At 41.4% G+C, this 27,744-nt stretch overlaps 1 protein-coding gene across 2 annotated transcripts in view; it reads right to left on the bottom strand.

Moving 5' to 3' along the window:
• The window catches only part of LOC133611817 (RAS guanyl-releasing protein 1-like), a 79,444-nt gene that overhangs the window by 42,044 nt on the left and 9,656 nt on the right, over positions 1 to 27,744 (bottom strand). The window contains exons 1-5 of one of the 2 annotated variants that reach the window (XM_061968964.2): positions 26,971 to 27,359; positions 23,798 to 23,973; positions 17,102 to 17,207; positions 1,773 to 1,835; positions 1,559 to 1,690 (exon numbers count right to left, since the gene is read on the bottom strand). In XM_061968964.2, the coding sequence (XP_061824948.1) occupies positions 1,559 to 1,690; positions 1,773 to 1,835; positions 17,102 to 17,207; positions 23,798 to 23,969 (473 nt within the window). In that variant the 5' untranslated portion in view covers positions 23,970 to 23,973; positions 26,971 to 27,359. Of the gene's footprint in view, positions 1 to 1,558; positions 1,691 to 1,772; positions 1,836 to 17,101; positions 17,208 to 23,797; positions 23,974 to 26,970; positions 27,360 to 27,744 lie in introns of those variants that run through there. The other variant, XM_061968963.1, reaches the window with a different exon arrangement.

Below are 27,744 nucleotides of genomic sequence, written 5' to 3'. Positions count from 1 at the left end.
CTGGAAACCAACGTTGAATGACCGTGACCTTCGATCCCTCAGACGGCACTGTATCAAAAACCGACATCAATCTCTAAAGGATATCACCACATGGGCTCAGGAACACTTCAGAAAACCACTGTCACTAAATATAGTTGGTCGCTACATCTGTAAGTGCAAGTTAAAGCTCTACTATGCAAAGCAAAAGCCATTTATCAACAACATCCAGAAACGCCGCCGGCTTCTCTGGGCCCGAGATCATCTAAGATGGACTCATGCAAAGTGGAAAAATGTTCTGTGGTCTGACGAGTCCACATTTCAAATTGTTTTTGGAAATATTCAACATCGTGTCATCCGGACCAAAGGGGAAGCGAATCATCCAGACTGTTATCGACGCAAAGTTCAAAAGCCAGCATCTATGATGATATGGGGGTGCATTAGTGCCCAAGACATGGGTAACTTACACATCTGTGAAGGCACCATTAATGCTGAAAAGTACATACAGGTTTTAGAACAACACATGCTGCCATCTAAGCGCCGTCTTTTTCATGGACACCCCTGCTTATTTCAGCAAGATAATGCTAAGCCACATTCAACACGTGTTACAACAGCGTGGCTTTGTAAAAAAAAAGAGTGCGGGTACTTTCCTGGCTCGCCTGCAGTCCAGACCTGTCTCCCATCGAAAATGTGTGGCGCAATATGAAGCGTAAAATACAACAACTGTTGAACGACTGAAGCTCTACATAAAACAAGAATGGGAAAGAATTCCACTTTCAAAGCTTCAACAATTAGTTTCCTCAGTTCCCATTCGTTTATTGAGTGTTGTTAAAAGAAAAGGTGATGTAACACAGTGGTGAACATGCCCTTTCACAACTACTTTGGCACGTGTTGCAGCCATGAAATTCTAAGTTAATTATTATTTGCAAAAAAAAAATAAAGTTTATGAGTTTGAACATCAAATATCTTGTCTTTGTAGTGCATTCAACTGAATATGGGTTGAAAATGATTTGCAAATCATTGTATTCTGTTTATATTTACATCTAACACAATTTCCCAACTCATATGGAAACGGGGTTTGTAAAACGTTTTTAACAAACATAAATAAGTCCATTTGCCTTGAATCAACCTTGGTAAATGCTTTGGGCTTGTTTTTCAACTTAACATGGATTTAGTCAAGGTGGAAAGACTTCAGAACAGTTCCGTTTGGTCCCACAATCCTCTGCTCGTTTGATGTGGAAATTCACCTTTTAGCAACATTGAATCCAAGCAATCATCAAAATCAATAAAACAAAGGAAGGAAAAGATCACAAGCCTACATTGAAGATTTTGATTGGCTTTGCCAAAGCTCAGACCTAAATCTGATTAGGAACTATATTTGTGTTGTAAGGCCTTAGGGATACAATCCTACACAAAAACACAACATATTATTTATATTGATTTTACACTTGCAACCTGCCATTTTCACTTTCCATCTATGTTTTTTGCAATCGTGACAGATTGTTGTTTTGTCCTGACAGATCTGTGAGTCGTGTCGTGTTCAGACCTCTCAGTTAACAGTTGGTCCCACAGTAACACTTACATCCATTTGGTCTCTAGAAGAGAGCAAAGATGCTCCTGTCCATGCTCCATGATCAGATCCCGGAGTTGGTCCAAGCTGTCTGACAAGCTGTGGTGCAACCTGAACATCATCCAGAATTCCTGAATCCAATGCCTGTATGGAGGTCAGAGATGATGTACAGTAGTGTTATAGATACAAAACAAATGCAAACAGAAGACTTAAAAAATAAACAAGCCTGATGAGGTAGCATATCCTTTGGCACTCTTCTGGCTGCTCGTTGTCCATGGCCGTTTTAAATGTAAACTCTCGTTAAGGAAGAAAGGCTACTGAATGATGACAACAGACGTTTGTTAAGAAAGCGTGTTAAATATGGTTGATTGCATAAATCTACACCACACATGAATAGTAAGCAACTGACAAGCAAAACTACAAGGCGGATCAAAGTGGCATTTGGTGATGTAGGAGGCTGAACTGCATGAAACTAAACTGGTGAGCAGTGAATCATTGTACTGCAGAATACAGACAAAAACAACATGTACAAAACTGTTGCTGATTATTATCAACTAAATGCACACAATTGTGTAAGTAAGAGAATCAAGCATACTCACTAATGTGTTTTTATTTAGTAGCATTGCCAAAAAGTTATAGAATACACGAGCAATCATGTTAAAACAAAGTATTTGGAAGTGTAGTGTTAGCTCTGCTTCTGTCTAATACTTTTTGGACATGTTGTGTTACAGACGGGCATTCCTCTTTGCCTTTAAGAAGTAAGTTTTTTAGTTATATTTGCAATCAAGTTACTTTTGACGATGTCAATCCTTAATAATGTAAAATGGATGGATGGAAGTTGGTATATTTTTCTAAAAAAAATAACAACAACACTTTTATAGCTGACATCACAAATGTCTTCTACTGTAGTTGCTACATAAAGACCAGTGATCTGACCCAAAACTGAGTCGCGGAACCATTTTCAGTGGGCAAACAATAATATTGATAACAATAGTGTAACAACCTGTGAATGCACCTCACAATCTTGTCTCTGCTACTCACTTACTACGCCACCATGTCGTGTGTGCCTTGTGTCTAGTCGAATGAGGACTTAAAGTTACACTCGTTTTGTGCTGGCAGTAACACACTGTTATGTTGCATAACCTCAATTTCAAACTGCATTTTAATGTACTGCAACTCATGTGCTGTTAAATTCACTACTTTATTGAAAAATTTATCAAACTGTCAAGTATTCAAGATCACTGTGCTTCAACATCTTTTTGCACAGAATTTAAATCGCAGTACCTATAGATAATTGTACTTTCCAAAAATAACAGCAGTGGCATATAGCCTCCCAGAAAACAAACAAACAATACTGTGCTTATAAATATGCTCATGAATAACAATAGTCAACTACTGCATTTACATTTAAAAAAGAAGAGCAGCGGTGGAGCCTTTTAAGTTCATAAAACAAACAATATTGTTCTTAATATTGGTCCAATATTGTAGTTGTCAAGACTTGGACTATGGCGTGGTTTGTTCTCCCGAGGTGCAAATGATTTGGACCAGACATGACGTGCAGGTGAATACATATTTAATTTTATCACTCAAAAAAAAGAATAAACAAAAGGCGCGCACAAGGGCGGAAGTACAAAACTTGACTATAAACACAAAACTTGCACAAAGGCAGAAACTATGAACAATGAAACAAAACTTGCACAAAGGCAGAAACTATGAACAATGAAACAAAACTTGCAAACTATGGCATGAATAAAGAAAACTTACTTGGACGAGAAAACGGCATGAAAAAGAGCAGCAAGGGTCATAAGGGTGTGTGGAGAGTGTGATATTGCCAGAAAGACAGCCTGGCAACTCGAAGCTTAAATAATAGTAACATGATTAGTGAAAACAGGTGCGGGACTCAAAACGTGAAACAGGTGCGTGACGTGACAGGTGAAAACTAATGGTTGCTATGGTGACAAAACACACAAAAGTGCACAAAAAGTCCAAAAACAACACCGAACATGACTAAAACAAAACATGATCACACAGACATGACAGTAGTAGCCTGACAGCATTATGCAATCAGTAATGCATTAGGCTTATAGAAAGCCTCGAACATAAATTCAAAGACCAATATTTGTGTTTTTATTTGATTCAATATTTTAGCTTTTTTTCAATGTTATGCATTATTGCTGTATTTGTTCTGTGTGCTTTTATTAGCTGATTTTATTTGTAAGTATGTTGAAATAGCTATGATGTGTTATGATGTATGCACCAGCAATATACAGTAGCCTTGGATAATTTCTGTCTTTAGCATTTTTGGCCAAGTAAAAGCTTATCAATCATGAAGCTATTTTGCACATTCTGACCAAATCAAGCCAAGGTGTGATCTGAGAGCTTGCCCTCATAAATAAATGGACTTACACCATGGCCCTATTTTGGCAGAAATCAGCTTAAAGTGATGCACATAAAATGGCTAATTGCGTCATGGGAGCAGAAGACGCACCCACGCAATCCCAGGACCAGACTGTGTTAATGAACATTGCAAATGGCCCCTGTGTCTCCTCTCTGGCCACTGGGAATCAATTTAACATATCCTTTTGGGTCCGTCAGCTCTGAATGAGTTCTGAATGGGTTAAAAATAGCAGAGTGGGTAAGGTAATGTGTGCTCTGACGTGGGTTTGTACGAGCAGGAGCCTCTTTAAGCAGCAAATGTGTTTACATACAGTATAGTTGAAGAGGACTTGTGTGTGTGGGTGTGTGTGTGTATGTGTGTGAAAAGAACAGAGGTAATTAACATCTGAAACCCCAAGGCTGCTCGCAAAGCCAGTGCACTCCTCTGAGAGGCTTTGTGACGCCACCGCTGTTTCCTGAATGGAAGCCAAGATTGAAAGCCCACCACTCCGGTCGCAAGACGCAATGTCACAAAAGGCGTGCATTGTTTGCACTAGGGGAAATGACAGAGTCTCAAGCAGACCAAACAACACAATGATAACAGACTCAGGCTTTTTGAACGCATGAGTTCCAAGGACCACAGAAGTAAGAGACGTTGACACAGAGAAGCTAAACAAAAATAGACAATACTGTACAGTACTGGATCTGTTAACAAAAGTGAGCGCCATATTTGTATTTGCAGGCTACTTCCTGTATCATGGAAAATGTCAAACAAACAAATGTGCAGAATGAGTGGATCAACACAGTAGCCATGCTATAGGATAGGATAGACTTGTATTTATCCCACAGTGGGGATATCATGTTGTTGCACTGCAGGTTTTCACATACAATAACAGAAGTAAAACATAATTAAAAACTAGAAATGTTGGCCGATAATATCGGCAGGCCGATATTATCGGCCGATAAATGCTTTAAAATATCGGTATCGGTTTCAACCTCCCGATTTTCCTGGGAGACTCCCGAATTTCAGTGCCCCTCCCGAAAATCTTCTGGGGCAACCATTCTCCCGATTTCCACCCGGACAACTTTATTGGGGGCGTGCCTTAAAGGCACCACCTTTGGCGTCCTCGACAACCTGTCGTCACGTTCGCTTTTCCTCCATACAAACAGCGTGCCCAGTCACATAATATATGCAGCTTTTACACACAGATGAGTGAATGCAATCATACTTGGTCAACAGTCATACAGGTTATACTAAGGGTGGCCGTATAAACAACTTTAACACTGTTACAAATATGCGCCACACTGTGAACCCACACCAAACAAGAATGACAAACACATTTCAGGTGAACATCCGCACCATAACACAACATAAACACACCAGAACAAATACCCAAAACCCCTTGCAGCATTAACTCTTCCGGGACGCTACAATATACACCACTGCTACTACCAAACTCCGCCCCCCCATCTCCCAAATTCGGAGGTCTCAAGGTTGGCAAGTATGCCCTAGTATACTCTGGACTGAAGCTGTGTGCCGTCATTGTTTTTGTAGCTGTTGTTTTGAGGCATGTTTAAAAAAAAAAAAAAATAATGCACTTTGTGAAAGTCAAAGTATAGTATTTCCCATAGTTGTAGTGGATATTAGGATTATCTCAGAGAAAGCATGTCCCAAATTCCAAGCTGCTGTTTTGAGGCATGTTAAAAAATAATAATAATAATGCACTTTGTGAAAGTCAAAGTATAGTATTTCCCATAGTTGTAGTGGGTATTAGGATTATCTCAGAGAAAGCATGTCCCAAATTCCAAGCTGCTGTTTTGAGGCATGTTAAAAAAAATAATGCACTTGAATAATAAATATGGCAGTGCCATGTTGGCACTTTTTTTCCATAACTGGAGTTGAAGTTGTTCTCTTATTTTGGAAAACCTTGATTTTGATTGTCCCTCATAACTGCCTTCTCTTCGGTGCAATAACCCATTCCACCAACCACCCTGTTTTTTTTTGTTTTTTTTTCATGTATATATTCATTTCACACCATATTCATTGCACTTCTACATTTTTAAAATGTTTATATATTTGCACATTGTTTTTCTAGCATGCACACATCGGACTGTATGGAATGGCCTCAATCTCGTTACCTTGCGTAATGACAATAAAGCTGATTCTGATTCTGATTGATTGAAACTTGTATTAGTAGATTGCACAGTACAGTACATATGCCGTACAATTGACCACTAAATGGTAACACCCATATAAGTTTTACAACTTGTTTAAGTCGGGGTCCACGTTAATCAATTCATGGTAAAGTTACATTGGGGCATCACAACAATATTAGGCATAATAATTTGTTAATTCCACGACTGCATTTATCGGTATCGGTTGACATCAAAATCGGTAATTAAGAGTTGGACAATATCGGAATATCGGATATCGGCAAAAAAGCCATTATCGGACATCTCTATTAAAAAAATAAAATAAATTAATAAATACTACATGATGTAGCGGCTGGCTACGGGGTGTTAGCCAATGGCTTTGGCTGGGGGGCGGGACTTCCGGGGAAGTTAGGGAAGTGACGTTGTTGACAGGAAGTGTTAGTTCGAGTTTTGCCGGGAAAGAGGGAAGACGCACATTGGAGCTGTTGTGTGGTTACATTGCATCTTATCTAATAAAGACAAGACAAACGAATAAGTCTATGAGCCTACGTTCCTGGGAATATTACAATATTGTGCACTAGTATGTATAGATAAATAATCAAATAAAACAAAAAACCTTAACATCCATATTGCACACCAAAAAAAAAGATTACAGTAATCACATCAGTGCATTGTAAATTTGAATGAGTTTTAATGTTAGTACTCCTTCTTGCACTGTGGATGTAACAGTCTAATGCTGAAGGTGCTACTCAGGGTCTCTACAGTGCCGTGTATGGGGTGAGAGGGATTGGACATTATGGATGTCAACTTGGTCAGCATTCTTCTGTTGACTATCTCCTCAATGCTGTCTAGTGGGCAGCCTAGGACGGAGTCAGCTCTCATAATCAGTTTATTAAGTCTGTTCCTGTGTCTGACTGTGCTGCCCCCACCCCAGTAAACGACAGCATAGAACACAGCAGAAGCCACCACAATGTCGAAAGAAGTGCGCAGCTGTGAACTGCCCACTCTAAAGGACCTCTGTCTCCTCAAGAGGTGTAGGCGATTTTGACCCTTCAGAATCAGAATCAGAATAAGAAATAATTTATTAATCCCCGAGGGGAAATTAAGATTTTCAGCACAATTCCATTCAAGATCAGACAAACATTTGTGAACACATCGTTTAAATTTGTGAGTCCAGTCCAGTCTCTTGCTAAGGTGAACACCCAGATATCTAAATGAGTCCACGATTTCTATATTTGATCCCTGGATGTTAACAGGTGTGGGTGGTGGAGCTGACCGCCGGAAATCAATCACAACCTCTTTTGTTTTACTGGTGTTAAGGTGCAGCTAATTACGTGCACACCAGTCGAGGAAGCCTCAGGTAACTTCTGGGTATTCCTGATCGCTCTCCTCAGACACACCACTGCTAAATGCATGTGGCATGTCTGTGCTAAGGGGGTGTTTGTTGTACCAGTACAAAAACAGCAAAGATGGGTTAAGCTTTAAATAAAAATACAATGTCAAAAACAGATTTACAATACTGTAAACAATTAAAGAAGTACGGAACTGAGCTCCGCATTAACTCACTGTTCGGTTAGAGTCCATTCAATTATCAAAAGAATTACAGACCATTGTTACCTTAATGTAGTCTTTCTCAAAAAGTGGGGCGGGCCGCCCTGGGAGTAACATGCTTTTTTTCCCGTACCAGAATATGACGAAGCGTATGTAGCACTTGGCTTCATTGTGACCACGGTGAGAGATGATGAAAGGCCGGTGTGTTGTTTCTTTTAATATTAATAAACTTACAATGTTACGCGAAGGTAGAGTTACAACAATTTTATAGACAAATTATACTATTTATAGTCACGGTGGAGAGTGGGGGGGAGCCCATCCATCGATTCCATCCATCTTCTTCCGCTTATTTGAGGTTGGGTCGCGGGGGCAGCAGCCTAAGCAGGGAAGCCCAGACTTCCCTTTCCCCAGCCACTTCGTCCAGCTCTTCCCGGAGGATCCCGAGGCGTTCCCAGGCCAGCCGGGAGACATAGTCTTCCCAACGTGTCCTGGGTCTTCCCCGTGGCCTCCTACCGGTCGAACGTGCCCTAAACACCTCCCTAGGGAGGCCATCGGGTGGCATCCTGACCAGATGCCCGAACCACCTCATCTGGCTCCTCTCGATGTGGAGGAGCAGCGGCTTTACTTTGAGCTCCCCTCGGATGACAGAGCTTTTCACCATATCTCTATATCTCTAAGGGAGAGCCCTGCCACCCGGCGGAGGAAACTCATTTCGGCCGCTTGTACCCGTGATCTTGTCCTTTCGGTCATAACCCAAAGCTCATGACCATAGGTGAGGATGGGAACGTAGATCGACCGGTAAATTGAGAGCTTTGCCTTCCGGCTCAGCTCCTTCTTCACCACAACGGATCGATACAGCGTCCGCATTACTGAAGACGCCGCACCGATCCACCTGTCGATCTCACGATCCACTCTTCCCTCACTCATGAACAAGACTCCGAGGTACTTGAACTCCTCCACTTGGGGCAGGGTCTCCTCCGCAACCCGGAGATGGCACTTTTCCGGGCGAGAACCATGGACTCAGACTTGGAGGTGCTGATTCTCATCCCAGTCGCTTCACACTCGGCTGCGAACTGATCCAGTGAGAGCTGAAGATCCTGGCCAGATGAAGCCATCAGGACCACATCAACTGCAAAAAGCAGAGATCTAATCCTGCAGCCACCAAACCGGATCCCCTCAACGCCTTGACTGCGCCTAGAAATCCTGTCCATAAAAGTTATGAACAGAATCGGTGACAAAGGGCAGCCTTGGCGGAGTCCAACCCTCACTGGAAACGTGTCCGACGTACTGCCGGCAATGCGGACCAAGCTCTGACACTGATAATACAGGGAGCGGACCGCCAAAATCAGACAGTCCGATACCCCATACTCTCTGAGCACTCCCCACAGGACTTCCCGAGGGACACGGTCGAATGCCTTCTCCAAGTCCACAAAGCACATGTAGACTGGTTGGGCAAACTCCCATGCACCCTCAAGGACCCTGCCGAGAGTATCGAGCTGGTCCACAGTTCCACGACCAGGACGAAAACCACACTGTTCCTCCTGAATTGGAGGTTTGAATATCCGGCGTAGCCTCCTCTCCAGTACACCTGAATAGACCTTACCGGAAAGGCTGAGGAGTGTGATCCCACGATAGTTAGAACACACCCTCCGGTTCCCCTACTTAAAGAGAGGAACCACCACCCCGGTCTGCCAATCCATAGGTACCGCCCCCGATGTCCACGCGATGCTGCAGAGTCTTGTCAACCAAGACAGCCCCACAGCATCCAGAGCCTTAAGGAACTCCGAGCGGAACTCAACCACCCCCGGGGTCTTGCCACCAAGGAGCTTTTTAACTACCTCAGCCCACCACAGACTCCCCAGGCACTGCTCCCTCATAGGAAGACGTGTTGGTGGGATTGAGGAAGTCTTCGAAGTATTCTCTCCACCGATCCACAACATCTGCAGTCGAGGTCAGCAGAACACCATCCTCACCATACCCGGTGTTGATAGTGCACTGCTTCCCCTTCCTGAGGCGGCGGATGGTGGTCCAGAATCGCTTCGAAGCCGTCCGGAAGTCGTTTTCCATGGCTTCCCCGAACTCCTCCCTTGTCCGAGTTTTTGCCTCCGCAACCGCTGAAGCCGCACACCGCTTGGCCTGTCGGTACCTGTCCGCTGCCTCAGGAGTCCCATGAGCCAAAAGAACCCGATAGGACTCCTTCTTCAGCTTGATGGCATCCCTCACCGCCGGTGTCCACCAACGGGTTCCGCCACGACAGGCACCAACTACCTTGCTGCCACAGCTCCAATCAGCTGCCTCGACAATAGAGGTGCGGAACATGGTCCACTCGGACTCAATGTCCACCACCTCCCTCGTGACATGTTCAAAGTTCTTCCGGAGGTGGGAATTGAAACTCTCTCTGACAGGAGACTCTGCCAGACGTTCCCAGCAAACCCTCACAATGCGTTTGGGCCTGCCAGGTCTGTCCGGCATCCATCCCCCACCATCGCAGCCAACTCACCAACAGGTGGTGATCGGTAGAAAGCTCCGCCCCTTTCTTCACCCGAGTGTCCAAAACATGAGGCCACAAATCCGATGACACAACTACAAAGTCGATCATGGAACTGCGGCCTAGGGTGTCCTGGTGCCAAGTGCACATATGGACACCCTTATGTTTGAACATGGTGTTCGTTATGGACAATCTGTGACGGGCACAAAAGTCCAATAACAAAACACCACTCGGGTTCAGATCCGGGCGGCCATTCTTCCCAATCACGCCTCTCCAGGTTTTACTGTCGCTGCCAACATGAGCGCTGAAGTCCCCCAGTAGAACGAGGGAATCACCCGGGGGAGCACTCTCAAGTACTCCCTCGAGTGAATCCAAAAAGGGTGGGTACTCTGAGCTGCCGTTTGGCGCGTAAGCGCAAACCACAGTCAGGACCCGTCCACCTACCCGAAGGCGGGGGGAAGCTACCCTCTCGTCCACCGGGATGAACTCCAATGTGCAGGCTCTGAGCCGGGGGACAACAATAATTTCCACCCCAGCCCGTTGCCTCTCACTGCTGGCAACGCCAGAGTGGAAGAGAGTCCAGCCCCTCTCGAGAGAACTGGTTCCAGAGCCCTTGCTATGCGTCGAAGTGAGTCCGACTATATCTAGCCGGAATTTCTCAACCTAGCGCACTAGCTCAGGCTCCTTCCCCCCCAGCGAGCTAGGTGACGTTCCTCGTCCCAAGAGCTAGCTTCTGTAGCCGAGGATCGGACCGCCAAGTGCCCTGTCTTCGGCTGCCGCCCAGCTCACACTGCACCCGACCTCTATGGCCCCTGCTATGGGTGGTGAGCCCATTGGAGGGGGGACCCACGTTGCCTCTTTGGGCTGTGCCCGGCCGGGCCCCATGGGGACAGGCCCGGCCACCAGGCGCTCGCCATCGTGCCCCACCTCCGGGCCTGGCTCCGGAGGGGGGCCCCGGTGACCTGCGTCTGGGCGAGGGAAATCTGGGTCCTTTGTTTTTATTCTTCATGGAGGTCTTCGAGCTGCTCTTTGTCTGATCCCTCACCTAGGACCAGTTTGTCTTGGGATACCCTACCAGGGGGCATAAAACCCCCGGACAACATAGCTCCTAGGATCATTGGGACACGCACACTCCTCTACCACGGTAAGGTGGCAGCTCAGAGAGGAGGTGGGGGGGAGCAAAATATTTTTTTCGTCCTGGCGGGGCGTAACAGAAAATAATTTAGAAGCACTGCCTTAATGCATGGTAACTGGGCTAGACTCCAGACAGCAATCAAAAGGCCACAGCTCACATTACCTTCATTTTAACCTGTGGATACTTACAACCAGAGGTGTGGACTCGAGTCACATGACTTGGACTCGAGTCATGAATTTGATGACTTTAGACTCGACTTGACAAAATGTAAAGAGACTTGCAACTCGACTTAGACTTTAACATCAATGACTTGTGACTTCACTTGGACTTGAGCCTTTTGACTTGACATGACTTGACATGACTTGCCACTTTCCACAAAATCCAAAGCTTAAAAAGTTATTTGGGAGCGCTCCGTATTTTTCATTTTCTTCGTCTGTCTATCAGCGTGTTGTTCCTGTCAGCTGGTGTGCTGTCAGTACAACAGCCAATCAAATTAGATTTACGTTGTTTTCATCACGCAGCATTCATGCAATCAAATTGCAGGACAACCAATGAACAAGAGTTGTCCAACTACGTGCCAGTGATAAACAATTATGTTAAAGTTGGTTTCGTTCGGGTATAAAAACTACGACTTGGTCAACAAAAAACGAATTGCCGTATGCAAATCACGCAGTTCGAATATTACAGACGGAGACGCAACTATTTCCAACTTCGTTCGACATTTGAAGTTGCACAAAGAAGGGTAAGTTTTGAATGTAAGATAACGTTTATTGGCTAAGTAACGTGACTTTTATTTGCTGTGTAGTTAAATCAGTGAGGCTGCAAACTCACTGCTAACGTTATAACCATAGACATCTTATAAGTAGACGCAGCATAGAGCGCTACTGCCTACTGGCGCAGACGAGGCGCGTGGCCGCCATCTTGGAGTGGTGATCCGCTCCACTCAGTGCAATTAATTTGGCAGGAGCAATGAACTGTCAGCGCATTTAATTCATTTTACCTCACTGAATACCACTGATTTTCACCCCCTTTTTGTCATACGTGTAGCTATGATAACAGACACATGTTTTGGCGTGTTTTATTATTCATAGTTTGCTTAACAGTAATATAATATTCTTATACACTATAAGTGACCAGACGTCCGAGATCAAAACTGGGAATATAATCCCAGAGAAGGGGGAAAAAAACGGTAAGCTATTTTTAAATTGAAGAAACAATATGATTAGGTTATATATATATATGCATGTATCCTACATAAACAATGTATGAATACATTAGATATCTATATATCTTAGGGACCTATAGACTGTATCTCTGTTGCTGCAGCAGCAGAGAGTTTATTCTGTCTTGACACTTTGTATTGATATTTTCTATTACATTCTTCCCTTAAATGATAATGTTTGCAGTGATTGTTTTATATGTATTATTTTATGTAAGTCGCTTTGGATAAAAGCGTCTGCCAAATACTTAAACATATATAAACACCTGAAAGTCTTCATATCAGCTAAAACCACCAATCTGTTTCACTGGATTCAGAATAAAACCAAATTCTGTTTAACCCAACAATGTTAGTATTTGAATATTGTTACTTGAAGACTGATTCCTGGTTACAATTATACTGTTAAGAAAGTATTGTCTTATACTTTGCCTAAAATGAGAATGCATCATAATCAGTAGTGGCTGGTGAATTTTGTTTTAGGTGGGGCTGAAAGTTTGTAAACCAAACCCCTATAGGGGCGTCATCCTCCCCCAGAATATTTCTTTGTGATTTTCACATACAAATATTGAAGATCTTTGATCCTTCTCAACTCTGTGGTAATATTATTTTCATAAAATACAACCAATAGTACGTTAATGTTAAATCTCACTTGTGAAAAGTAATCCCCCGATTCCTATTTTCAACAGTCCGCTCATTTGAGCAGGAAAACGCTGAACCCCACCATCTTTGTTTTCTACCTGTCATCTGTCAGTTTCGGCTGCTCGCCGGCTCCTCATCAGCACTTCAAGATGGCGGCCAAATTGCTCACGTCACAGCAACCAATGCTGCGTCTACTTATAAGATGTCTATGGTTATAACGTCATTGCAAACACGGCAATATGTTGCGTCCACTGCAGTTTGCTACCTTATTCATACTTTTTGTCAAGTGATTTTTTTTTAAGCAGGGTTTCATGAGGTACCTATACATAACGTTACGTTAGTCAATGTATCACACACAGTAACGTAACGTTAGTCAATGTATCACACACAGTAACATTACGTTAGTCAATGTATCACACACAGTAACATTACGTTAGTCAATGTATCACACACAGTAACGTAACGTTAGTCAATGTATCACACACAGTAACGTTACGTTAGTCAATGTATCACACACAGTAACGTAACGTTAGTCAATGTATCACACACAGTAATATTACGTTAGTCAATGTATCACACACAGTAACATTACGTTAGTCAATGTATCACACACAGTAACGTAACGTTAGACGGCAGTCAGCAGCACCGCGTATTTTAGCCACCTACAAAAAGACAAACAGTCAAATAAAGGTCAGTTAAAATGTATACTATATTAAGAATATGTGTACATATTGCATAGGGTCCTGACATCTAACAAGTACAACTCTGTTCATTGTTATGTTCATATATTTGTTATGTTTTTCATGTGTACGCACACATCAACACACATACAGTATGAGATGAGATCAATGAGATAAGGTAAGAACAGGATAGAAACTGCTGTGGAACTAGTTACAATGCAATATGCCATGGAAATACAATGTTAACACTTTTGTGCAAATAAGTACAGTTGCACTTGTTTTTTTTCAAATGTGTTTATTCTGTAAAAGAATGAGTTACATGTTTAAAATGACTGGTTAATAGTGCTATTTTGAAGTGCAATGTCAGCACTATCTTTTTCCCTGCAATTTCAAATGCACTTGTTTTAATAAATAAATACAGCGTTTTAAAAGCATACACAATCTGTGTAAATATATTAGTCTGTGGTTAAATGACTTGAAAGGACTCGAAACTCAAAATGCAGGACTTGGGACTTGACTTGAGACTTTCCAGTCTTGACTTTGGACTTGACTCGGACTTGCCCTGTCTTGACTCGGGACTTGACTCGAGACTTGAGGGTAAAGACTTGAGACTTACTTGTGACTTGCAAAGCAATGACTTGGTCCCACCTCTGCTTACAACAGACCTGAAAGGGCTCCCCATTTGCTCCTCAAGTCACTCCCAATGATCGTCAATATTTATTTGACTGCTCTATGAATAAATAAATAAACAATTTCTTCTACACATATGCCCAAATACCTAATGACAATCAATAAATAAACAATAAACAAACAATGATTAAGTATTTTGGTGCTTTTTGAATCCTTATGTAACACACCGGTCACATGATCAGCACTTGGGTGAATGTGTGTGTGTGTGTGTGTGTGTGTGTGTGTGTGTGTGTGTGTGTGTGTGTGTGTGTGTGTGTGTGTGTGATTATGTGTGAATGCAATGCTTGTAATCAGTGACATGACATGCTCAGTCACAATGCATACTTACATAGAAGTACAGTACGAACGTTTACACTTGCACAACATGTCTGAAAAGTATTAGACAGAAGCAGAGCTAATCTAATCCTACCCCTTTTACATGTCTAAATGTGAGTGTGACCATACTCACTGCAAAGTCAACTAGGATAGACTCCAGTTACCCGAGACCCAAAACAGGACACGTGGTAAAGAAAATGGAAATACTAAGCCTGAGCTCTAAGGCCCCAAAAATACTGTACATCACATATCATATTGGCTTACTTCTTGAAAGAGTTCCATTAATATTTGACCAAAAGTCTGTTACCTGTGTGTATAAGTAGGGTGCTTTGAACCAACTTCTATGTGCTGATTGACTGAGATCATAAAGTTGTCCGATGCATTTCCCTAATATTGTACAGTAGTCTGTCCATAATTGTTGTTTCGTGTCATTTTTGCCATACCATCAGTTGGTGTCATAGGGCAGATTTCTTAACCATAGGGCCGGGGCCGATTGTTGGGCTGCTAGCGCCCTCCAGAGGAAAACAAATATATGTTTCTGTTAGTATGGGCCGCAGGCCGTACTCAGTTTTTATACACTTTTTCAACACTTGTGGCAGTAATGACTAGCTCAAACAAATAGAAAAATTCTGGCGCTAAGGTTATAGAGAAGTTTCTTAAGTGAAAAAATTATGACTAAAGTGGCAACGTTGTATTTTAATTTGCACTTTAATTGAATTGGAATTTTATTTTATAAATATATTCATTATTAATTTAGTTTTGTTATTTTTTTATCACAGCATAATTGTATGTACAGTTATTACCATCAATAACTTGAGTGCCTTCTTATGCAGAATAATTGTATAGTATTTATGTTTCTAATCAGCCTGACCTAAGCCTAAGGTTTATGTGTTAAATAAATAATAATCTTTGTGATTAACACAAGGCTAACAAGGCTGTAAACTGTAAGTAGTTAAGATATCATTATTGAATATGATTTAAATCAAGAGTAACATTACTAATTCAGTGTTAGTATTAGAGTGGGCCCATGGCCCCTTTATAGTGGAAAAGTTAGGTCAACAGGTCTGAGGTTGACAAGGTTAACAACTCCTGTCATAAAGAATGGTTGGCTTACATGTACAGTTTTGGGAGGATAGAATAAACATAAACGCCTCCAGCTGCATCTTTGTCCAGATTAACAACATCATACCATCTAGTAGGTATATATATATACATATATAAAGTATATACACACACATATACATACCATATATATATATATATATATATATATATATATATATATATATATATATATATATATATATATATATATATATATATATATATATATAGGGTATATATAGGGTGTACCCAGCCTTCCGCCCGATTGTAGCTGAGATAGGCTCCAGCGCCCCCCGCGACCCCAAAGGGAATACGCGGTAGAAAATGGATGGATGGATATATAAATGGGATCAGTATGTTTGGATATGATCCTGCTTACAGTACTGTGCAAAACTATTGGGACACCATTAGCATTGCTGCTTTAATGACCTTTTCTACACCAGTCATTTTGACATAGTAAGTAGTCGCAGAGATTATTTATAAACATATATATATACGCCTGTATGTATATACATGTATGTATACACCTGTGTGTGGGTGTATGTATATATATATATATTTTTTTTTTTGTATATATATATATATATATATACACACATACATATACTGTATATATAAACATATATATATACACCTGTATATATATATATATATATATATATATATATATATATATATATATATATATATATATACATATATATATATATATATATATATACACCTGTGTGTGTGTGTGTGTATGTATATATATATATATACAGTATATATATATATATATACATATATATATATATATATATATATATATATATATATATATATATATATATATATATATATATATACTTATATATATATATATATACATATATATATATATATATATATATATATATATATACATACATAATCTCTGCGACTACTTACTATGTCAAAATCACTGGTGTAGAAAAGGTCATTAAAGCAGCAATGCTAGTGGTGTCCCAATAGTTTTGCACAATAATGTAAGCAGGATCATATCCAAACATGCTGATCTCATTTTATGCAGGCCAGCTAGTGACAGCGCAGATTTTGAGCAAAGTATACTGGGATGAATTACCCGTTGCTCTTGACAACCAAATAGGAGCAGCACACGGCTGAAAATGCCATTTGTCTGAATCGACGATCGATGAAGGCTTTCCGTCGAGATGCTGAAGGATATAGAGCGGTGAGTTTATCCAGAAGATCACTGGAGGACATTAGGAGACGATGCATGGTCAGGGTGATGTTCAACAAGTGGCTGCGCTCGCATACACAGCCGTCCGAATCTGGAGGAAAGAAAATAAAGTGATGCTGTGCTTAAGACCAGAGTTACTGTATGCCATCAGAATAAAACCGACATCTGTGAAGTGACTCATGTTTAACTGAGGTAGAAACTGTATGATTCATCACATCTGGGTGTAAGAGGTGTTATGAGTAGTTCTGCTGCACAAGCGCATAGTAATTTGCATGCAGCAGAGGCACACAATAGCTATCCATAATCCATGTTAAATCATACCATCAACATGCATTGCAAATCCCTCTAAATGTGACTCTTGTGGCATCCACAGGTGGACATTTGGTTTCCATCTATACTGTACATCATGGTTTTGTGTAAAGCGTCCTCTGCTAAATAGTTAGCTTTAATAATAACTCCATAAAATGTATTGTAAAAAGACAAAATATTTAATATGAGTGTACCCAAAAGTCATACTATTTCATTGGTAGGGTAGTACTTAGCAAATAGTGGACAAAATTTGACACCTATTTGTGAGTTACTTAAAATTCGAACAAAACCGCATTTAAACAATTCGAGAAAATTATCTAAACGTCAAACAACCGCTTCCACGACCTGAACAAGAACAGCATGAGACAAGCCTATAATCAGCTGATCTCCCTCGATGCCTTCCCTCACAATCACAAATACAAACACAGTGCTCTTTGTGTTTTCTTTGGCTTTTTTGCATGTGGTTATCTTTTTCCAACGGTGTCCGTGATAAGTCAAAGAGGAAAAGGGTAATGCCGATATAACTAACAGAGTCAAAAGCATTATCCTCAACATTGTGCTACACTTTGTAATTTGTTTTTGCTCTCACTTGTTCCATTTCACAATTACAGTACGTATGCTCACATATCACCTAAATACAGTAAATTAACATTTTTAATCAGATTAATCTGAGGGGTTGCTGTTCAGGGTGGCAGGTGGGATTGGCTCCAATCCAACAGGATAAGTGGTAGAAAAATAACAAATAGGCCAACATACAGCACGTGGGGATCCCTACCTTATAGGGATTGAAACTGTGACGTGGAAACGCAATGCATCATGGGTCTTACTGCATCGAAATAGCATCTTTACAATGGGTTGAATGCAGGATTCTGCCCTAAAGTTATGTTTTTTTTTCTTTAACAAGTTCCAAATGTGGAATAGGAGTATGTTTTTGTAGGCTCAGATTAAATTACATTAATCAAAAATAACTACACAATGTTGTGTGGAGGTAACCGTGCAACCACTGGAGAATGTTTGAGTTGTTTTGTTCTCTCAACATTTAAGGAACAGTATACCTTGTTAGGTTTCTGCGTAACTAAAAGGGAACAGTCTCCCAAAGTCAGTTATAGGTTTGGTTCTAACCAACCAATGAAGAACCCATATCTAACGTTCTTTTAATGTCATGTGTCAGCTGGGTCGGATGTGCTCATAGCTCATATAAGTCTATTCTACCATATTGTTTGATTTTTTTTCCAAGTTGCGAGGCTTTGCAATAGGGTACAGTTTGTCTCTATACGGTCCCTTGTTTTTTTTGTTTTGTACGATCCATTTTATTCCAGTTTGTTGCTCACATTCAAATTGTAAACAAAGCTTTTATCCCACAAGTATGTCTACCAAGCCATACCAATGCATTGCAAAATCAAGTGGCCTTTTGAGCCCTATAGAAACTTACTCAGCTGTGCCAATGACATAATTTTAACTTAATGAAAAACCACTAGTGTACACACTAATAAATGACGTCGTAGTGTACATAGACTTTGGCGACTGAGTAGACTCCTGACGTGTGCGTGCATCCACAACAATTTCTGTTCCTCTTTTCCTTCTCTTCATACAGAATCACTTCCTCTCTTTGTGACCTGACTACCTGTCTTGAGACAGAGACAAAACATTTTGAAAATAAAAAATATGACACACAATAAAACAAAACCAGTGCAGAGCTATAATTTCAGAGCGTGCACACCATTTCTTGACCAATTATCTCCTGATAAAAACCACTGCAGCATGCCTTAAATGAGGTGTTTACATGAAGAAGAGGAAGCGAGCTAGATTACAGACAATACAACAAAATGTAAAGTGTTATGGATATTTCAACATCGAGCACTTCATTCAGAGTTAAGTCTAGTTCCCCTTAAGGGTTCAGGGAAATCAGGTGCATGGACACACTTTGAAAGCGTTATCACCTCGGTAAGACTTCAGACACCATGGCAACACATTTTCCAATCTTTGTTATCTGTAAGCAGCCAGCCTCTCCAGCTGTACTCTGGCCCTCATATCCTGCTTGGGCAGTGTTTCCGTTGGTGCCAGTCAGCCGTTACCTGCTAAAGCCTATCAATACCAGTGACCTCACCAGTCACACCACAATATGTTGACTGGTCAACACAGCACACCGTAATTCAGTGCCACTAAAGCACATTTGTTTAATGTTTCACTTACGTTACAGAGTGAGACACAGGAAGTTATGTCTCCCTGTCAGATAAACAATTCCCCCCTCCTTGTTTTCACAATGTTTCCAGCCACCAAACTGCCAGTGCAGGATACATATTAGATGGAAAGTCCCGTTGGATTATCTTTTGAAGCCTGGAAAATTATGAGATACGCCTACAAAAGGTGAAACTGTATATGATACTGTGTGTGCCCTGTTCAACACCTGCTTTTAACGTTATCTTAAACATTGTTTAGCGGCTGCGGCTCCAAATCTGTGTGCTGTTTTCCCTTGTTTTGACAGTATTAGATCCTTTTGTTTTTAGCAATGGATGAGGGGTCTTCCTTTAAACACTTACAAATAGGACTCATTGTTTGCATCGAGATTTAAAGGCAAGCAAGTGTCCCTAAAGTTTGGACACATAGAAATTAACAATGTATTAAATTGGAATGTTAACAAATAACATTTTTTATATTATTTTCAGCATTTGTAATGCAAAAGTTGATGCAATTTGTAAGGTTCACTTAAACGCCATCCAATAACCACATTTTCTCTGTGTGCAGACTTTAGAGATAACTAAACTGATGCAAATTGCAAGAAGTAAACTCAAAGCAAGATTACATAATGGAAATTAATGGGCACCTTGTCCTCTTAAAGGGGTCCTATTATGCAAAAAAGACTACTTGTTTTACCTGTTGGTATCTGTTTGTTAATATTTAGAATGATAAATTCCGAAAATTTGAAATCAAACCATGGATGCATGGTAAGGATATTTATAAAACAATCTTGCCTTCTTTTAAACTTGCTCCAAAAAAGCCGTTTGGGATTTGAGACTTTAGTGACGTGTTTTGCTGTAGTTACTTTGGCAAATAGCTCCATAACTGGTAGAGGGTTACCTGAAGGGCTCTGCACAAATTCATCGTCTTTATTCAGTTGTAGTCCAAAGTTGTAGTCAATAAGTTCCTTACTTTTCGCTATCATATTGTTGTGTGGCAGAATGGCTCATGCATGCACATTCATGCTAAAATACTCCGCTGTTGCCATTTTTAATACAAAGTAGTTCAATTTGATATCTGATTGTAGACTCGATATAGAAGATCTAAAAACTACAACAAGGCTGACGGGGTGAAGATGCAGTCAAAGGGGGCTTAGCCTGGAGGAGGACTTTGGCACACTATTCAGACCACCCACAAAACGCTGTATCCTGAAGAGATGGTCAGAAAGCAGCTTTAAGGTGGTATGTAAAACATAATTTATGTAAAAATTTTGACCAAAGAACCACCATTACATGTTATGTAGACCACTAGGAAGTGTTTTAAATGAAGGAAACATATCATAATATGACCCCTTTAAAAGACAAACAGCCCAAGGGTCTGCCTCCCATGGGAGGCTGGTAAATTCCAGATTCTTTACGTGAGCTTGCAAAATTTCTCTCATGCAGTGCAGTGGGGCTTGAGTGTTTTTTTCATTTGCAGGATATCTCTTTTGCAATTGTTTTTGATTTTGCAGGGTTCATGAAATTGCAGGATTTCTAATATACAGCATTTTTTTTATTTTGTGGTATGATGTAGGGCTGAGATTATTATTGTCCATCCATCCATCAATTTTCTACCGCTTATCCCGTTCGGGGTCGCGGGAGTGCTGGAGCCTATCTCAGCTGCATCCGGGCGGAAGGCGGGGTACACCCTGGACAAGTCGCCACCTCATCGTTAGATTATTATTGTATTATTGTTATTTTAATAATCGGGTAATCTATGGATTATAGTGTTCGATTAATCGAGTAAAACACATTATAAAGCTTCAATATGTATTCTATGGAAAACAGCTGAAATAAACAATGATTTTTCTGCTTGCCATACCCTTCAGTCATTATTTGTCCCCTAATAATTGCACATAATCAACATTGAAAATTGCACTTTCAACATGTGTGCATTGAAAAAAAGGCCCTTAGATCTTCTAGCATGAAACATACATTATATATTATATAATGCAAACAATACAAATATAAAATACACTGCAAATAAATTGATATGCCAACCTTGCTAGCCTGCATACGACAGGGGAGATTTTCATTTTTTCATTTTTGTCTACACTCTAGTATTCATGTTACAATGATACAAAAGTATGCAGCTCGGTGGCAGTAGTGCTTAATCTACTCAAGAGACTCCCTGTTCTACCCAGCAGTAGGGATATACAGTTGTGGTCAAAAGTTTACATACACTTGTAAAGAACATAATGTTATGGCTGTGTTGAGTTTCCAATCATTTCTACAACTCTTATTTTTTTGTGATAGAGTGATTGGAGCACATACTTGTTGGTCACAAAAAACATTCATGAAGTTTGGTTCTTTTATGAATGTATTATGGGTCTACTGAAAATGTGACCAAATCTGCTGGGTCAAAAGTATACAAACAGCAATGTTAATATTTGGCTACATGTCCCTTGGCAAGTTTCACTGCAATAAGGCGCTTTTGGTAGCCATCCACAAGCTTCTGGTTGAATTTTTGACCACTCCTCTTGACAAAATTGGTGCAGTTCAGCTAAATGTGTTGGTTTTCTGACATGGACTTGTTTCTTCAGCATTGTCCACACATTTAAATCAGGACTTTGGGAAGGCCATTCTAAAACCTTAATTCTAGCATGATTTAGCCATTCCTTTACCACTTTTGACGTGTGTTTGGGGTCATTGTCCTGTTGGAACACCCAACTGCGCACAAGACCCAACCTCCGGGCTGATGATTTGAGGTTGTCCTGAAGAATTTGGATGTAATCCTCCTTTTTCATTGTCCCATTTACTCTCTGTAAAGCACCAGTTCCATTGGCAGCAAATCAGGCCCAGAGCATAATACTACCACCACCATGTTTGATGGTGGGCGTGGTGTTCCTGGGATTAAAGGCCTCACCTTTTCTCCTCCAAACATATTGCTGGGCAATGTGGCCAAACAGCTAAATTTTTGTTTCATCAAAAAAAGAAGACAGAAGGCCGGGGACAAAATACACACACGCAAAAAAAAAAAAAAATAAATAGAAAAAATTAATAAATAAAAAATTATATATATATATATATATATATATATATATATATATATATATATATATATATATATATATATATATATATATATACACTGCGGTAGGTTTATTAAAACACACAACCCCGTGATGTTCCCTTTTTTCTGTGTATTGAGAATCACACAGACTAAGTAGTCTTGCTTAAATGTTAGAAATTGACCTAATAAACTTGACTTCATTTTATTTATGTACTGTAATAATAAGGTGATTATATAAAAAAGTACCTCACACACAAGAAATATATCCCCAGGGGGATCATGACATTAACGACAGTCTACATTATTACATTATTTACATTTTTTAGTCCAGTTTTATAGTGAGAGGTTTACAACAAATTGGAAGCTGTCATTAAAACTAATCTGGTTGGTACACAGCAACATGAAGAGGGGTGGGGGTGGGTTTGGCGTGTTGGTGATGTCAGTCGCTATTGACCAACGCCTTAGCTCCCTGCTTTTCAAAAGCTGGTCACCATGAAAACGACACAGTTAGCAGAGTTGACCTTTTGGGCTCAGCTGGGCCTGAAGCAGTCATCAGGTTGTTTTTCAGAAAGCTCTACGTGCACGCTTGCATTTGAAAAGCCACTGGAACATGTGGACCTCGGGGGTCCGTCTGTGATGTGGGTACATGGTGTACAACTGCAATGGTTTTGAACCAGTCACTAATTTCATCATAAACATATGTGTTTCTTGCGAGCCAAATGCTTCCAGGGTGTCCTTTTATGTCCAGTCCATTATAACACCTACCCTACTGCTCCACTTGCGTAGCCAGGCAACAGCAATTTGAAAGCTTCTTTTGGCAGAGACACAATCACCAAAACTCAGAGAGCTCTCTTGACAACTTGATGAAGGCAATTATGTTGGCTTGATTGATCCAACGCCAACCTACTCAACCAACCTGCTTTGCACTTGTAAACACACACCTCCACTGTGAGCAGGCAGTACATTTCATCAATACTGTACCTCCTGCGACTGCAGTGGATACCTCCAAATGATGAAACCATTGACAACAAAATGGTATTATGTTGTGGAATTTGAGGTTATGTTTCCCTGTCATTCACATCAATTTCTTGAAGGAAACACATCCACGTAAAGAAGCAAAACAACTGAGCTTAGACTTACCAAAGGCCTGCAAACAAGCCTGGATGAGCTCCTCCCAGCTGGCCCCTTTGGTGAGGTGACCTAGGGATGCCATGGGTTTACTTGTGGGGGTCGGAACTGGATTGGGCTTGTGGAACCTTTGAGGACATCCAGGAGGGGAAACTCGAGACCTGGAGCCACATCCTGGAGTCATTTTCCTTTTTAGGAAGCACCAAAACAAAAGGAATTCCAATCAACCATGTTTTTTTAAAATGAAGTCATAACGTAATCGGGGCTTGCTCTACGTAGGGGCAAGAGAGGGCAGAGCCTCCTCCAATAAATGTCTTGCACCCTCAAATCAAATGTTTAAAGTTGAGAAAGTACATTTTAATACACCCACAAAACGTATATATTACAAGTTGACAACATGTTTTGCAGTAGCGGAGAAATCCGCTAAAAAAGGGACACGCTACAACACTTGCATGGAGGGTTGTCCTGATACCAATAATTTGGTGCCAGTACCAAAATGTATATCGATGCTTTTCCAAATAAAGGGAACTACGAAAAATGTCAATATTGCTTTGTTTTAACATAACATCTTACAATACAATAAACATATGTTTCCTATTGCACTCAAATAACAATTTTAGAAGGTTAAAATATAAATTAAAAGGCATTAAACACAGTGGGCTGTTCTCATTGCACTCAAAGAACAATTTGAAATGTTCCATATTACATATATGCTGCCATATTTAAGGATTAGGTTAGAATATAATAAAAAGTTGATTGACATTATATTAAATGCCTCATGATTTATGTTTGCCACTCCTGGTCTGTGTGTGCTTTAAGAAAAATAAAATTATCAGTAAATACTAAAAACAAAACTATGGATAAATGTACACAGATAAGCCAAGTAGCAGGTAAAGCACACTTATGTTGAAAATAAAACACAAATTGTTGGAATTTGTTACAAAATTCAGTTATTTCACCGGCATCCTGCCAGGGTTGGAATTGGGGGTTAAATCACCAAAAATTATTCCCAGGCGCGGCCGCTGCTGCTGATCACTGCTCCCCTCACCTCCCAGGGGGTGATCAAGGGTGATGGGTCAAATGCAGAGAATAATTTCGCCACACCTAGTGTGTGTGTGACAATCATTGGTACTTTAACTTTTAATTAGTTGACGCTAATTGGGCAGTTTTGACTCTGCTAATATTTGGCATCAAGCCAAGCAGCTGTGTGCGCAACTGTGTATCTACATGTGCACAGCAAGGGAGCTGGCTAACTTATGAGAGTAGCATACAGTATGTGTGTTTGCGAGAATGGCAATGTGTTGGCAGAGTGATGTCAGTGAGTGAATGGGCGAGTAAAGAGAGAGAGAGAAGGAGCGCATGCACTGCGCAGTAGAGTGATGAACGGATCCGGTTGTGTCCTGCAAAACTAATAATAAAGCAACCAGCATGTCACGAATCGGCGGCCTCGTCATTCTGACCCGAAAGCGGAGTTTAAGAGACCCATTGCTTAGTGTTACCCCTGACAAAAATACTGATTTCAATTAATTAGTATAGCAGTACTTTATTAGTACCGGTATACCGAACAACCCTACTTGCATGATATCAACTTCCCTGTTTTCCGTCCATCACCTGTGTCAGGCTAGGCGAGTTTGCACGCACACACAGACACACACACACACACTCCTCCCCTCAGGCCTCAGTAATTTAAATGTGCTCTATAAATAAAGTTGATTTGATTTGATTAAAAACGAGACAAAAAGTTGTCAGAGACAAAATCCAATCATACTTACTTTTGTCTGGTAAATGGGTGGGACAAGTTCAGAATATTTCCAATCACAGTTCTTTAATAGTGTACAATATGATAGAGGGTGGGAGTTAGTGACGCAGGTGGGCCAATAAGATGCTTTTTATTCATTGCGAGATGAGGAAGTTCAAGTTCAACGTCTCACCGGCGGCGCCAAAACATAAAGGTGTGTTCACCTAGGTCAGGGGTCGGCAACCTTTACCAGGCTAAGAGCCATTTTGACCAGTTTCACAAATTAAAGAAAACAATGGGAGCCACAAAAATCTTTTGAAATTTAAAATGAAATAACACCGCATACAAAGTATTTTTTTTGCTTTGTGCTATGTATAAATCAGGGGTCTCAGACACGCGGCCCGCACCTTAAAAAGCAAATTGAATGATAATGTGGCCCGCGGGTTTTATTATATGAATGGCGCTTGACAGCGTCATTCTTGTCAACCCTCCAGATTTTTCCGGCAGACTACGAATTCCAGGGCAACTATTCTCTCGAACGTGCCGTAATGGAACAGCATTGAGCACCCACTACAACCAGCGTGCCGGCCGAACCACACATTGTATGGGGCTTCTGCTTGCTCACGTAAGTGACAGCAATGCATACTTGGTCAACAACCACAAAGGTTACACTGACGGTGTCCATATAAAACAACTTTAACACTCTTACTAATAATGCACCACACTTTGAACCCACATCAAACAAGAATGGCAAACACATTTCAGGAGAACATCCGCACCGTAACACAACATAAACACAACAGAACAAATACCCAGAATCCCATGCAGCCCTAACTCTTCCGGGCTACATTATACACCCCCGCTACCACCAAACCCTGCCCACCTCAACCGACGCACAGAAGGGGGGGGGTCATGTGTGTGGCAGCAGGGTTGAGGTGGGGGCGGGGTTTGGTGGTAGCAGGGGTGTATAATGTAGCCCGGAAGAGTCAGGGCTGCATGGGATTCTGGGTATTTGTTCTGTTGTGTTTATGTTGTGTTAAGGTGCGGATGTTCTTCCGAAATGTGTTTGTCATTCTTGTTTGGTTTTGGTTCAAAGTGTGGCGTATTATTAGTAAGAGTGTTAAAGTTGTTTTGTACGGCCACCGTCAGTGTAACCTGTGTGGCTGTTGACCAAGTATGCCTTGCTGTCACTTACGTGTGCAAGCAGAAGATACAAATAACAAAAGGCTGGACTGGCACGCTGTTAATGTCAGAGTTTGTAGGTGACGAACCCCAAGATGCAGAGAAGGCGGAAGGCATTGTACGAGAAAACATGATTTAATTATACACTAAGGCAAAACAACAAACGAAAGGGTAACAAAAGGCGCGCACAAGGCGGAGAACAAACTTGGCTATGAACTAAAATAGCACAGAGGCTAACTGTGGACAAGAAACCAAAAACACTTACTGTGACACGAAGGAACTAGGACATGAGCAGAGTGAAACCAAAAGTAGACAGAGCTACAACGACAAGTCTTAAGAACAACGACACGACAGGTAGGAACGACAATGATCCAGCAATGACTGGAGGAGAAGGCAGGTTTAAATAGTAGCTGGCTGATTGACACCAGGTGTGGCCAGGTGCCAATCAGCCACAGCTGAGGGGAAGCAGCACTCAGGGAGACACTCAGGAAATGAAGACAAAATAAAAGCGCTGACAGGAAACTAAGACAAACACAGAGAAAAAACTAAAACAGTCAAACTGTCAGGGACAAGCCTGACAGTAGCCCCCCTTCCTATAACGGATACCAGACGTTCTAGAACCCCCCCCCCAAAAAAGTCCAAAGTCACGGGAGGGTGGAGGGAGGACAAGGAGGTGGGCCACCAGGCCAAGTGTCCCCGCAACCAGCGGGGAAGAGTTAGGTGGCGAGGGCGAGTTGAACGCTGCCGCAATTGGCGAGGCGGCTCGACCGCCGGCATGGGAGGACCCACCGGAGACGATGGTGGCGCCCTCTGCTGGCCCACCGGAGAAGATGGTGGCGCCCTCTGCTGGCCCACCGGAGAAGATGGCGGTGGCGCCCTCTGCTGGCCCACCGGAGAAGATGGCGGTGGCGCCTTCTGCTGGCCCACCGGAGTGCATGGTGGCGGCGTCTGTTGGCTCACCAGAGAGGAGGATGGTGGCGCCCTCTGCTGCTGGCCCACCGGAGAAGAGGATGGTGGCGCCCTCTGCTGCTGGCCCACC

Source organism: Nerophis lumbriciformis, linkage group LG08 (assembly GCF_033978685.3).
Source record: "Nerophis lumbriciformis linkage group LG08, RoL_Nlum_v2.1, whole genome shotgun sequence".
NCBI classification, from domain to species: domain Eukaryota; kingdom Metazoa; phylum Chordata; class Actinopteri; order Syngnathiformes; family Syngnathidae; genus Nerophis; species Nerophis lumbriciformis.
The sequence above is the reverse complement of the archived record's forward strand: the minus strand, read 5'-3'. Positions and strand labels throughout refer to the sequence as shown.